The 14,387-nt window shown below is 40.7% G+C and overlaps 1 protein-coding gene across 2 annotated transcripts in view; it reads right to left on the bottom strand.

The window, feature by feature from the left end:
• The window catches only part of Stx17 (syntaxin 17), a 57,448-nt gene that overhangs the window by 32,595 nt on the left and 10,466 nt on the right, over positions 1-14,387 (bottom strand). For both annotated transcript variants that reach the window (XM_076564189.1, XM_076564190.1), the window contains exon 3: positions 6,969-7,034. In XM_076564189.1, coding sequence (XP_076420304.1) covers positions 6,969-7,034 — 66 coding nt within the window. The remainder of the gene's footprint in view (positions 1-6,968; positions 7,035-14,387) is intronic.

The raw sequence follows: 14,387 nt of genomic DNA, 5'->3' as shown, positions 1-14,387 counted from the left end.
TATTTAATTAAAATAAATCTGGACTATTCTTTATTTGTACTGTTTACCTCATAAAGGTTATTGATAGTATGGTATTTCACATGTTTTAGTATCAACCAGTACTAAAAATAATGTGTAAATATATTTTAAACTAATAACCAAGTATTAAAAAGATTGAAAGTCACAGAAGAACACTTGTTCAATTTTCAGCATGAGGTTGGGGGAGCAGGCAAGGATACTAAAATGTCAAAGGGAAAAAAGGGACTTAGTTCATTTATTCAAGTATTTAATGAGCATCTACTATTATGTGTTAAGGGCCATACTTCAATGCCTATCCATTTGAGATAATAGTAAGAAATTATACAGAAATTATGACTAAACATGGGAATTGATTCTCAATATGGCAGTGGTTCTCAACTTTCCTAATGCTGTGGCCCCTTAATAGTTCCTCATGCTGTGGTGACCCCTAACCATTAGATTATTTTCAATGCTATTTTATAACTGTAATTTTGCTACTGCTATGAATCTTAATGTATCTTAATAATATTATATATAATAATAATGAATCTTAATGTATTTGCTAATGTTATGAGTCTGATATGCAAATGGTTTTTAGGTAACCCCTTGGAAGGGTCATGACCCACAGATTGAGAACCACCATACTATTGCATCTTATGGGAGCCCACAGAGGTTTCTCAGTGAGATCTGAAATTGCTTTACCCAGCGGGGCTGCATAAGGGAATGACTTGACCATGTGTGTGATTACTAGGTATGTGGAAGGGTCTGTACTTGGCTGTGCAATGGGCTTTGATCTAGCAAGGGGGATGTCTTTTGCCCTGCCTCTTGGCATGTTATAAAAAGCCCTTTATAAGAAACAGAAGGGGCCACTGGGTATTGATCCAGGTCCTCCCAAAGCTATCCTATGTTTCTTTCCTCTTGTCGGCTAGGCCTACCATTCTATCTAATATTTCTTATTCCTCTCTCCTCCTCATAGGAACCCTTTAAAAGGTGGGAGCAAGCCTCCCACAGCATCTAACTAAGTCACTAGAGCACTGAGACCTGGACTCCTAGCACTGCCACTAAGTACTTCAAACACCAAGATTCTCAAATTCCTTTAAAAACTATATTTTAGACAAGCACTAAATGTCTCTGCTCTTCTCGTTTCTTTAATCTAAAAAAAAAATTACCCACTATCCAGAATCCAGATAGATATTTTTTTATAACACATTTCACAACTACTCAAGTACTGACTTTCATTAACTCTTACCAAGCTTTAAATCTCTAAACAGCTACTGAACTGACCGTTTGCACTGTAACCTAGCCAGGACCCCTCCAGGCAGAAACTGAGAGATACTTTTCATAACCTCTGTTAGCAATCAGTGTTCCCACTGTGTGTTAGGATTTAGAGGGAGACAAGAGACACTGTTATTCAAAGCATTTATTACAGGGCTAGGGCTATGCTCAGTTGGCAGCATGCTTGTTATGTAAGCATGAGGAGGTGAGTTCAGATCCCCAGCAGCCACATAAAAAAGCCAGGCACAGTGGCACGTGCCAGGGATCCAGCACTGCAGAGGCAGAGACAGGAGGATCCCCGAGGCTCATTGGCCAGACAGTCTAGCCAAATAGGCAGGCTCCAGGTTCAGTGAGAGACTCAGTCTCAAAAAATAAGGTAACTGAGGAAGACACCTGACACTGACCTCTGGCCTGCACACATATCCACACCCAAAATATTCATTTTACACTTTTATAGGATGGGTCAGAAGAGTGGATGAAAGTAATGTGATTATATAACCCATTTAAAACTAACTTACTGAATATCTGCTGTTATTACATGGGCTGTGTAGGTTCTTGGCACATATGACTGACAATCTTACAATCATCCCCAGAGTTAGGGACCATTATGTTAACTTGAGGAAGCTCAAGTTCAGAAATTGTATGTAACTTGTATAAAGCAAACTGTCTCATATGATTCAAACTATTAATTTATAATTTGAATATAGTATAATGACATATTACATCCAGAAAAATAGAAATAAAAACAGAGGGGAAGTGAACACAGGCCTCACCCTTAACCAAGAAGCAATTTGCAATTGATACCTGCTGGCAAAGGGAAAGCCAGTTTTCTACAAGAAAGTATTACTGGGTACATGAGCCACACCCCAGGGCAGGGCAGGCCCCATGCCCAGGAGTAGTTGGTCAACACAAAACTGACTCAATGGATTTTGTGTACCTTTTATTTTGTTTCATTTTCTTGGTTTTTCCTCTTACTGGATTTTTTTTTTTTTTTGAGAGAGAGAGAGAGAGACTATGAAGTCTAGTGGGTAGAGAGGTGAGAAAAATTTGGGAAAGAGTTGAGGGAAGAGAAGCAATAAGGTCAAAATATACTGTACGAAAAAATTTAAATAAAAGAATTCTTTTACAGAAGGAGATTTTTTTTTTAAGATTTATTTATTTATTTATTATGTATACAGAAGAGGGCGCCAGATTTCATTACAGATGGTTGTGAGCCACCATGTGGTTGCTGGGAATGGAACTCAGGACCTCTGGAAGAGCAGTAGGTGCTCTTAACCTCTGAGCCATCTCTCCAGCCCCCGAGATGTTTTGTTTTATACAGTGTTTAAATTGTTTTTATTTTAAGTGTGTGTGTGTGTGTATGTGTGTGCAGTCAGAGAACAATCACTTCTGGCAATTGTTTCTCTCATCCAGCCATGCAGATTACAAGTATCATGAAGGCTATCAGGCTTGGTGGCAAATGCTTTTGCCCACTGAGCCATCCCTCTGGCCCTAAGTGGCAATTTTAAAAGGATATATTTCAACAAGCTTTTTTTTTTTTTTTTTTTCTTTTCAAGTCAAATTTCTCTGTGTAGCTCTAACTGTCCTGAAACTCACTTTGTAGACCAGGCTGGCCTCAAACTCAGAGATCTGCCTGCCCCTGCTTCCCAAGTACTGGGATTACAGGTGTGTACAAACACCACCTGGCTGAACAAGTTTATTTTTAAGCAACTCTTTCAAGTGGTCAGTAAGCCAGATTTTAAAAAAAATCAAGTAATCAAAATAAAATAGGAATGTGAAAATATGGTGATACTGTAAGAGAAGAAAAGAAAAATAAGTCTCAAAAAGTTGAACTGGAAAAAGAAAATCCAAAGGGATTACAAAAAATTATTAGAAATTATAAGAGTTTAAAAGTAATTGGCTATAAAAATCTATTTATGAAAACTAACTACATATGTACATTGACCAAAAATTTAGAAAGCCTAATTAAAAGAAAGTCAACATTGAACACTTCTACACACACACACACACACGTGTAAGGTACTTAAGAACAAATTAACTAGTATCCTGTATAGTAGTGTACACCTGTTAATACTAGGGGCAATAATACTTGGGCTCAGGGGACAGAGATAGGATGATCAAGATTTTGGGGCCATCCTCAACTCTATAATTTGTTTAAGGTCAATATGAGCTATATAACATTGTATCTCAAAAATAAAGTTAATGGAGTAGTTTGAAACAAAATCTTGTTTATCATCATATAAGTATGGAGAAAAGTACTTGTACAAGATACCAAAAGCATAAAACATAAAAGAAAAGGTTGGAAAATTAGATCACATAGGAAGTCCTTTGTCTCAAAAGATGAAATAAAAAGTGAAAAAAGGAAGGTTTTACAGAAACCTAATTCTGATAAATCTGGAAAACCTGTAACTTGTTTCTCCAAAATAGAAAAATGTTTTAAATCACAAACTAGCCATGAACAAGCCTATACACTAAATCCAGAGCAGAAATGAATAAAGTAAGGAAACACATGAATCTAACAAGTTTGATCTCATTACTTCAATGGCACACATAAATCTTTTATGCCAGATGGAGGCCAATAATGTCAACATGATTTTAAAAATCAGTACGCAAATTCTCTGACACAGTCAATATCTCAATCAAATCATGTGATTATTAGTGAAACATTAAACAGCCAAGATGGTAAGAAGCCCAAGTCATAATAATCTCATTAACATTAACACGCTCAGGACCACTGGACCTACACTAAACCTTGATGGCACCAGCACAAGGGATCCGGGAAGAAGCAAGTGCCACCTCTTCCTTAGGCCTATAATCTAGTTACCATCTTGTACAAACAAGTCATACTTCCATCTCAATCTCAAAGCAATCTGCTTTTCTCCATCTTCTTATTTGCAGCTACTAATGGCTATTCCTAGAACTTCTGGAACCTTTTCTAGGGACATCTTGCATTCATTTAATACAATATCAATTTTCACTATATTGCAGCTATACTAATTTAAATATATACTGAATATATTTAATTTGTGCATATGTGCTTGTGTGTAAGGTAAAGAACAATCTCTGGTGTCAGTTCTGGCCTTGCACTGTTTTGCAAGGTCTCTCTTGTTCACTGCTACACTGAATTCTACTGACTAGAAAGCCCAGAATCTTCTGGAGGACTCATCTGTCTCTGCATCCCATTTTGCTGTAGGAATGCTGGAATCATGGACATGTACTATGGTGTCTAGCTTTTGATATGGGTTCTGGGGACTGAACTCAGATTCTTAGGCTCGTTTTTAACCACTGAGCCATGCAATCTGAGTTCCACCATTCAGTGAAACAGAGACTGGCAACCCTTTTTGCAGGGCCAGGTAGTACACAGCTTAGACTCTGCAAGCCATATCGACTCTGTTGTTATTATTCAACTCTGCATTTGTAATATAAAATAGTAAACAGACAAACAAACGGACAGCTGTCAGGCCAGGTACAGTCTGGGAGTCAGTTTATTGACCCTTACAGTAAAATAGAGTGTATACAGTTTGTACATGTATGTGTAACCCTTTGTGTGGAGAAGAGGTCAGCATCTGTTGGGTGTCTTCCTCTATTCCTCTCTACCTTGTTTTCTGAGACAGGGTCTCTCACTGAATCTGGAGCTCACTGAGTATCCAGACTGGCTGGACAGCAGGTTCCAGAGATCCGCCTGTCTTCACTAAGGTCACAGATGCACGCCACACCTGACTTTTACACGTGCTGGGGCCCTGAACTCAGGCTCTCATATTTGCACACAGTGGTCATTCTACCTACTGAGCCAACTCCCCAGATCCCATAACAAAATATCTTCAAATTAGAAGGAGGGAGGGGAAGAGGGAGGGAGGGAGGGAGGGAGAGGGGGAGAGGGAGACAGAGAGAGGGGAGAGAGAGGAAGGGTGGGACGAATGAAAAAAGTCCATTGCAAAGTCTGGGGAATCAGGTGATTCAGATTTTGAAGGAATTACACACAGAGCTGGAAAGCACTCACTCTTGAAAACCAATTCCAAAGGGAATTCTACACCTGGTGAGGTTTTCTACAGTGAGGGTTTTTGACACACAGTTACTTAATCCTTTACCTCTGGGTGCTAACCAACAAAACAGTGGAGGGAATATGGAGGAAAACCAAATATCCATGAAAACTCCCAGCTCCTGCACAGAAACATCCCAGGGAAGTTCCCAGCCATGCATCAGACAGAGTCCACACTGGAACTGGGGGAGGAAGGGCTTCGGGATAGAACTTCCAAAATAAAGAATGGGACACACATATCTAAACACATGAAAATATCATCGACAGCAATATAAGACATGTGGAACATTTTAACACAACTCAAAAATACACTGAGAGAAAGCTAGGTAATTAAAAATAAGGTTGTTATTAACTTCAAAAAATAAATAAAGGGATGGACTGTATTCCACTATATTTGACTTGGCAGAAAATAATGCCCTTATAATCAAAACAATGAGGTACTGAGTGCTAACTGAATCAAGGGACTGTCTATGTGCAATTATAAAGGAGAAGGGAGACAGGAGAGCGAAGTGGGAGGCTAGAGCTCCACCCACATGGCAGGGTGAAGAGATGGTGTCTAAACCACACAGCTACACAGGCTAGTCAGTAACAACAAGGTACCATGGAAAGGAGCCAAAGCCCTCACATTGGATTCTTCCAAATAGGTCTTAAAGATAGAGAAGTGTGGGGGTTCTGCCTCTACTGTATTGTTCTTTCTTTAAAATTAATGATTGTATCTTTTCAAGATATACATTTTCTTACTTATTTAGTGTGGGTGTGCCTGAGTGCCACGGCACACATGTGGAGGTCAGAGAACAACCAGCTGGAGTCAGCTCCCTCCCTCCACCGTGTGGGTCCTAGGGATGGAACCTGGGTGTCAGGCTGGGTGACCAGTGCCTCTACCTGACGACCATCTCACAGGCCCTGGGTATAATACTGTTTTTAAAAGCTAGTTTAAAATAATTAGAACTTATTTTTTTAAAGTAAATAACTAAATATGGATAATACATTTTATAGGTAGAATTTTATAACTCTCAAATTATAGATGTTGGTGTCTTACAAGTACAGCTACATAACATACATGAAGAACACACACAACAATTAAGAAATATTTGCACAAGGCATATGTGAAAAACTTTTACCCTTCAAAGCAATTTTTTTTAAAAAGGTTAAAACTACAAGTAGCATTATGTCAACCAACCAATTAATTAATACAACTTGTGAAATACTGTAAATTTTGTAAGGTTTTTGGACAATGTATTAATTGTGAAAATATAAGTTAATCTATTATTCCTGAAGGAAACTAGACAACATGAAATGTGACTCAGCAGTTCCCGGTAAGACAGTAACAAATATACACAAGAGGTCAGCTAGGAATTAGTAAACTGAGCACCCCCTCTTCAAAGCCTACAAATCCTAAAGATCTCAAACCTGCCACTTTCTAGCCAGTGGAATGCCACAGCTGACCTCATGAGATGGAGCCCAAACATGGGTGCACTAAAAATCCTGCCATTGCCTCCGGAGTGTGTGAAACGGGAATGGACTCTGTTTACACTTGTCTCATCTCATACATCTTGAAATGAGCATTTTAGATAAAGCTTATATCATCCTCAATTATTTTAGCAAAATTTTCTCAAGACTGTCTTTTTCTACTGATTTGCCACACACGCAGCCTTACCTGAACAGTGCGCCCTGCATTGATGTGCTCTTCATGCAACTTGTCCCAAATTCTGCACCGTTGATACTATTAACAAAAAACGAAAAATGGGGAAAGTGCTGAGTTTCCCATCATGACACCATGTCCAGTTACCACAAAACCCTTGACTGCTCTACTCAAACATAACAGGCAGGGAAAGCAGTGATTTCTGTAATGGTAATTAACTTTCTGAAGGTTTTCAATATTACATTTTAAAAATTTAGAAATGATGGTAAACAATAACACAAAATAGTATCAGACCAAATTACTTTTTTTTTTTTTAATCAAAAGAAAGGTTTGTCTTTGTCTATCTACAAACTCTCTGGGGAAAGGAAACCTAGTGAATGAGGATAGAAAAGAAGCTGGAAGATGAACAGCATTCCTTAAACATCCTTACTACATACGTAGAATTTTAAGTGCTTGTTAATAGTGATGTTAAATGTTAAAAACTAAGATGAAAAATTTTTAAAAAGCAATAAATCCCAAAAGCAGGCAGAAAGAAAAAGATGCTTGCGGTGCAGAGGAAGGAAGACAAGAGTGACAGAAGTCTCTGATAAACCAGCCAGAACACACTGGAACAACGTGCAGGTCACAGAGAGGAGACACACTCAACTACAACTCCCCCCAGGGAAGTGAAGGAGAAGCATCTGCACACATACACAGCAGCTGACGTCTGTCACCAGTCACAGACACTGTGAGAAATGCTGATGGGACCGGACAGAACTCCGACTCTCCACAAAGGAATCAAGTGTATAGACAAATGGTAAACACACAGATAAATACCAACTTTTTCATTATTTCTAAACTCTGAGGCTGGCAAGATGGTTCAGCAGTTGGGTGCCAAGCCTAACTACCTGAGTTCCATCTCCAGGGCCAACTTCCACAAGTTGTCCTCTGACCTCCACATGCCAACATGGCACATGTGCCTGCACACACACACACACACACACACACACACACACACACACACACACACACACACGATAAGTATGGATATTCTGAACCATAAGGCAGCTGCTAAAAAGTAATCCATACAGATTAATTACATCATACTTAGTGGAGAAGGACCCTTCTCTAAGACTGGAAAGAAGGTGAAGATCTGATCTTACTAGTCCTAGTCACTAGCACACTAAAAACTCTAGTCAGCACTCTAGGGTAAAACCAAAGAGAAAGGAAGGAATGAAGGGAGGAAAGGAGGCAGGGAGAGAGCTACAGAGGAGGAGGGTGATGGGAACAGGTGGAGAAAGATCAAAAAGAAAGAAAACTGTCTTCATAGCTGCCATGACTGACTACACAGAAAATACTACATCATCTGTAGAAAAGCTACACAGCATTAGCAGACGGACCAGTGGTTAAGGGCCATAAAGTGAGGATTACTCACATAATGAAGATAACATCTACTCCAGAGTACAGATAAGGGTAACTGCCTCACCTTGACTACCAAATATTAAAAATACAAAGACAGGAACAAACATGAAGGACAACAGGAATGTTCTAAATCTAATATACTAGAAATTATTGATGGGCAGTGCCTATGCCGAAGGCCTGGGTAGGCTAACTCACTAATTACATACTCCACTTTTGAGCAGCTACCTTGTGCATAGGATGTTTTTCATATATATATGTTTGTGTGCATGTATGTTGTACATATGTGCTTACCTTGTATGAGTGCACATGTCAGGAAGTGTGAATGTATGTGCACAGAGTGTGTAGAGGTCAGATATTAACATCAGTTATTGTTGTGGTTTGTGTGTCTACCTCAGTTATTCTCTACTTTACTTACTAAGTCAGGGTCTCTAGCTGAACCTGGAGCTTGCTGACTTAACTAGTCTAACTAGCCAGCTTGCCATGGTTTGCTGGCTAGTTTTTATGTCAGCATGACACAAGCTGGAGTCATCTGACAGAAGGGATCTCAAATGAAAAAAAAAAAGCCCCCATATGACCATAAGGTCAGACTGCAGGCAACTATAGAACATTTTCATAATTCGTGACTGATGTGGGACAGCTTGCCCATTGCGGGTGGTGCTCCCTTTGGGCTGGTGGTCCTGGGCATTTTAAGAAAGCAGGCAGTCAGCCGGTAAGCAGCATTCTTCCATGGCCTCTGCTTCAGTTCCTGCCTGCTTGAGTTCCTGCCCCAACCTCCTCAGTGATGGACTGTGACCTAGAAGTGTAAGATAAAGTAAGCCCTTTCCTCCCATTTGCTTTTGGTCATGGTCTTTATACAGCAATAGAAACCCTAACTAAACTCCTGGAAATCCCATCTCTGCCTCCTCAAGTTGTAAGATTACAAGCAGACTACCACACCTGCTTAACTTTTATGTGGCTACTGGGGACCCAAACTCTGGTCTTCGTGCTTGTTTGACAAACACTTTATTTACTGGGCTATCGCTCCAGTCCCATCACGTAATATCTCTCTCCTTACTATGATCTTATGCAATTATAATTTCACTATCATAAATGTCTGGAAACGCAGACATTTGCAGCTTTGTTCTAAACAATAAAACATGTGTGTTAAGTCTGTAAAGGTTAAAGTCTCCTCCACAGTGCTGTGTTAAGATGGGGCATTTCTATCTGAGGTGAAGGCATCAGTCAGAGCACTTGGAAGTACCTGAGCTGGGGTCTGAACAAAACACCAAGCTTGAATGGCAGCAGATGGTGAGGTGTATGTCATTAACAGATGTAAGACAGAAAGCAGAACTGTTCATTGCCTTTGTTCCCCTTCTTTACTGAGGAATTCACCTTCAAAGTAGAAAAGCACTGACAAGATCATTAGGAGGAAATTAAGTTGGCTATGAATGAGCATGCCTGCAATCTCAGCTAACCAGGTAGCTGAGGCAGGAGGATTACCTGAGCCAAAAGTTCAGGACCAGTTTGGGTAACATATGGAGACACCATCTCAACAACAAAAGCAACAGATTTAGGGATACAGCCCAGAGGTGCAGAGCTTGCCTAGCATTTAAGAGGCTCTATGTCCTGTCATCGGCAAATCCAACCACTTTCCCCTAAAAAAAGAAAAGAAAGGAAACCAAGAAAGAGTGAACCTACTCACTTCAAATGAGTTCAAATCAACAGGCACAAGAAAATGATATCTGAGTGAACTAAGAAACCTTGCAAACACTTCTGTTTATTTATGAAGAACTGGAAAAATTCCTAATATTTGCAAATATTGACCTAATTTTCACAAGGAATATATATATCTAAAAGACTTGGGCTATAAATATTAATGTAAATCTTGGGATTAGTTGAGAATTTAAGGAGCTGGAGGCCCTGTCCCTTCCTGTCCAGCATTCTCACTGATGACTTCAACTGTCAATTTCCCAGGTGACATAAACAAAGAAGAGTTAACATAGCTGGAAGATCACAGCTGCACTTGGTGAGAACTACAGTAATGCACATATGAGGCTCGGCACTGGAGCTGACAAGAGAAACCCAAACAGCTGGCTCCGCAGCCACCAGGTCACAGGAATTACAGAGTGAGCAACAAGAAGTGGTATCTGGAGAGGACAAGTGTTAGGCTCTGCATTCATTCATTCCATGCATCTGTTAGAAGCACACTCTCAAGTACATATTAAGTTAGACACATGTACTAACATAGCAACCATAACAAGCATGCAGCTCAACTGCTCGAAATGTCTCTCCCTCTACGAAGTGACACAAAGTAAAGTGTGATGTGCAGGCCTGTAATCTCAGCACTAGGAAGCTAGGAAAGGAAGGTCATGTGTCAAGGCCAGCTGGGACTACATAGTGAGACCTTGTCTCAAAGAGCAAAACAAGGGCTGGTGAGATGGTTGAGCAGGTAAAGGTGCTTGCCCCTAAGCCCAAGACCTGAGTTTAATCCCTAGGAGCCACACCACAGAAGGAAGAGAAATGATTCTGAAGGCTGTCCTCTGACCTCCACATCCCCCTGTGCCATGTATGTCCACACACACACACATAAATAAATAACTCTGAAAAAAAACCTAAAAACAAAACAAACAACAATACTTGACCTGTAAAGCTACTGCACGACTGAGTGCTATAACATACAAAAACTTGTAACATAACTCTCAACAAAGAAAAGCAGCAGCCTTTACTACTACTGTCATTATTTGTCCACTTATCAAAGAGGCTATTGAAGAGATTACTGTCTCGATGGCATTATCTCTTCTTAAAGTGAGTTATAAGAAAAATAAAGAGAGAATTCTCAACATAAGAATCTCAAATGGCCAAAAGACATTTAAGGAATTGCTCAACATGCTTAGTCATCAGGGAAATGCAAATCAATACAATTCTGAGATACCATCTTATACCTGTCAGAATGGCTAAGATTAAAAACACTGAGGACAGCTTATGTTGGAAAGGAAGTGGAGTTAGGGGAGCACTCCTCCACTGCTGGTAGGAGTGCAAACTTGTACAGCCACTCTGGAAATCAGACTTCTCAGAAAATTAGGAATCAATCTACCTCAAGACACAATGATACCACTCTTGGGCATATAACCAAGGCATGTTCAATCATACCATAAGAACACTTGCTCAACTATGTTCATAGCAGCATTATTCATAATAGCTATAACCTGGAAACAACCTAGATGCCCCTCAACTAAAGAATGGATAAAGAATATATGGTACATTTACACAAAGGAGTATTGGTCAGCTGTAAAAAACAATGACATCATGAAATTTGCAGGCAAATGGATAGAACTAGAAAATACAATCCTAAGTGAGGTAACCCAGACTCAGACAGACAAACATAGTATGTACTCATTCATAAGTGGATACTAGATGTAAAGCAAAGAATAACCAGACTACAACCCACAGCTCCAGAGAACCTAGCTAACAAGGAGGACCCTAAGAAGGACACATGCATTGCCTTGGGAAAAGGAAACAGATGAGATCTCCATTAGTAAACTGGGGGCAAGCGGGGGCAATAGAGGGGAGAGGATGGGAGAAGATGGGATGGTCAAGCTGGGGGAGGGACAGAGTAGGAGAGCAATGAAAGAGATATCTTAACAGAGGGAGACATTATGGGGTTAGGGAGAAACCTGGTACAAGGGAAATTCCCAGGAATCCACAAGGATGACCCCTGTTTAGACTACTAGCAATAGTGGAGAGGGTGCCTGAACTGGCCTACCCCTGTAATCAGACTGGTGAATACCCTGTCATCATAGAGCCTTCATCCAGTAACTGATGGAAGCAGATGCAGAGATCCACAGCCAAGCACCAGGCCGAGCTCCAGGATTCCAGTCAAAGAGAGGGAAGAGAGATTCTATGAGCAACGGGGGTCAAGATCATGATAGGGAAATCTACAGAGACAACTGAACCAAAATCGTGGGAACTCACCAACTTTAGACCAACAGCTGTGGAGCTTGTATGGGACCAGACTAGGCCCTCTGCATACGGGAGCCAGTTGTGTAGCTTGGTCTGTTTGAGAGATCCCCTGGCAGTGGGATCAGGATCTATCCCTGGTGCATGAGCTGGCTTTTTGGAGCCCATTACCTATGGTGGAATGCCTTGCTTGGCCTTGATGCAGGGGGGAGGGGCTTGGTCCTGCCTCAACTGAATGCACCAGGCTTTGCTGAGTCCCCATGGGAGGCCTTACCCTTTTGGACAAGGGGATGGGGGTGGTGGTCAGGGTAGGAAAGGATGTGGGGGAAGCAGGAGGAGGGATGAGAGAGGGATCTGTGGTTGGTATGTTAAATGAATTAAAAAAAATTTTTTTTTTTTTTTTTGGTTTTTCGAGACAGGGTTTCTCTGTGTAACTTTGTGCCTTTCCTGGAAACTTTGTGCCTTTCCTGGAACTCGCTTTGTAGACCAGGCTGGCCTCAAACTCACAGAGATCTGCCTGCCTCTGCCTCCCGAGTGCTGGGATTAAAGGTGTGCACCACCACCACGCGGCTTAAAAATTTTCTTAAATAATAAAAAGAAAAAGAGTAAAATAATTAAGTTTGCTACTGATTACTATTCAATTTTGTATGAAATTAGGATATACTGTGAAAAGCAATGATCCCAAGCATTTGGTGAGAAGGGTAAAAAGCAGGGTGATGTAATATGTGTGAAAACCTCTAGAAGCAACCTGTAAACTTGTAGTTAAGTTTGGGCCACTGGCAAGCATCTCTGAGCAGCTGGCTTCTGCGGGAGATGGTCTTTGTCTATCCGCACAGCAGGACAGGCAAGTGAATTAAGGCAGAACCACAGCATTATGCTTCAGGTTGCTAAATACAGAAACACAAACTTTAAAGTGGTTCCAACAACAAACACACTCTCTACGTCACACAGAAAGCAGCCAGGAGTGTGGCAGTTATGCCAGGTGGTTCAGTATCGGCACTTACAAGGTCATCAAGTACCAGGTTCTGCCTTCCGCACTTTCAACAAAGCCCTCAAATTTGTCTCCGAATGCTGTAGGGCTGGCTATAGTTCCATATACAACAGGAAGACATAACCAGACCACTAGAAGAAAGGGGTCTGTTTCCTTACATGTGTATCTTTATTTTAAGTAGGAAAATATTTCTAGAGGGCCAAATTCCTACCAGGCTTTTGGTCAAGGCTTACTGGCCAGAACTGCAAGATGTGCCTATTGCTCCTTGATAACCAAACATGGGCAAGAGCTGAATCAGCACATTCATCAGACCCAGTATCATTCATCATCGTCTGAGTTTGATAAAGGAGATAGTCACAGGATGGTGAGGGGGCTATATTGTAATAACAAATTAACCTACAAACAAATATGAACAAATACATAAGTACTAAGTCAGCCTGCTTCTTTCATTTGGTACTGCTGGGTTCCTGCTGCAAACCGTCTGCCTAGTCCATGTCACCCATTTCGCACAGTCTATGCTGCCTCTGATCATTCTTCGATTATTTTCTATCTTGTTTCCTTAACTGAACTGCAAACTTCTTGAGAATTGAAAATCTATTTCTACATATCATTCAAGGCTAACAATCTAAGAAACAGCAAATACAAAACACCAATAAATACTTAAGGAAAGCTAATATTTATTTCCTATAATAAATAAATAATCTTGTTTCTCATTAAATCTGGCAGATATCTTTTCCAATATCCCACAAAAGGACAATAAAGAATGTTAAGAGGTGAAAATTCACAAGAGCAATGAGAACACAACAGAAGACACCAACAGACAAGAACTTTTAACCAAACTTTGGAAGCTGGGAAGACTATAGACACGTTGCAGTGGGTACAGCAGATCAGAGAGAGCAACAATCTGGGCCTGTAGAGTGGCTGGACGAGAGAGAGGCACAGAGGCCACAGGCAGGCTAGATGTTCAGAAATACTAGGTGCAGGAGACCAGTTAAAAAGTGTGGTGGAGAGAAAAGCAGGACTGGTGGGAGGCTTACATAAGCCACACGTAGTTACCACATCACCTCCCCACAAGCAAATGCCCTGCCCCATGACCACAGAAGGTA

This window comes from Peromyscus maniculatus, chromosome 2 (genome assembly GCF_049852395.1).
Source record: "Peromyscus maniculatus bairdii isolate BWxNUB_F1_BW_parent chromosome 2, HU_Pman_BW_mat_3.1, whole genome shotgun sequence".
Taxonomy (NCBI): Eukaryota; Metazoa; Chordata; class Mammalia; order Rodentia; family Cricetidae; genus Peromyscus; species Peromyscus maniculatus.
Note: the sequence above shows the minus strand (reverse complement) of the source record. Positions and strands in the feature narration are given on the sequence as shown.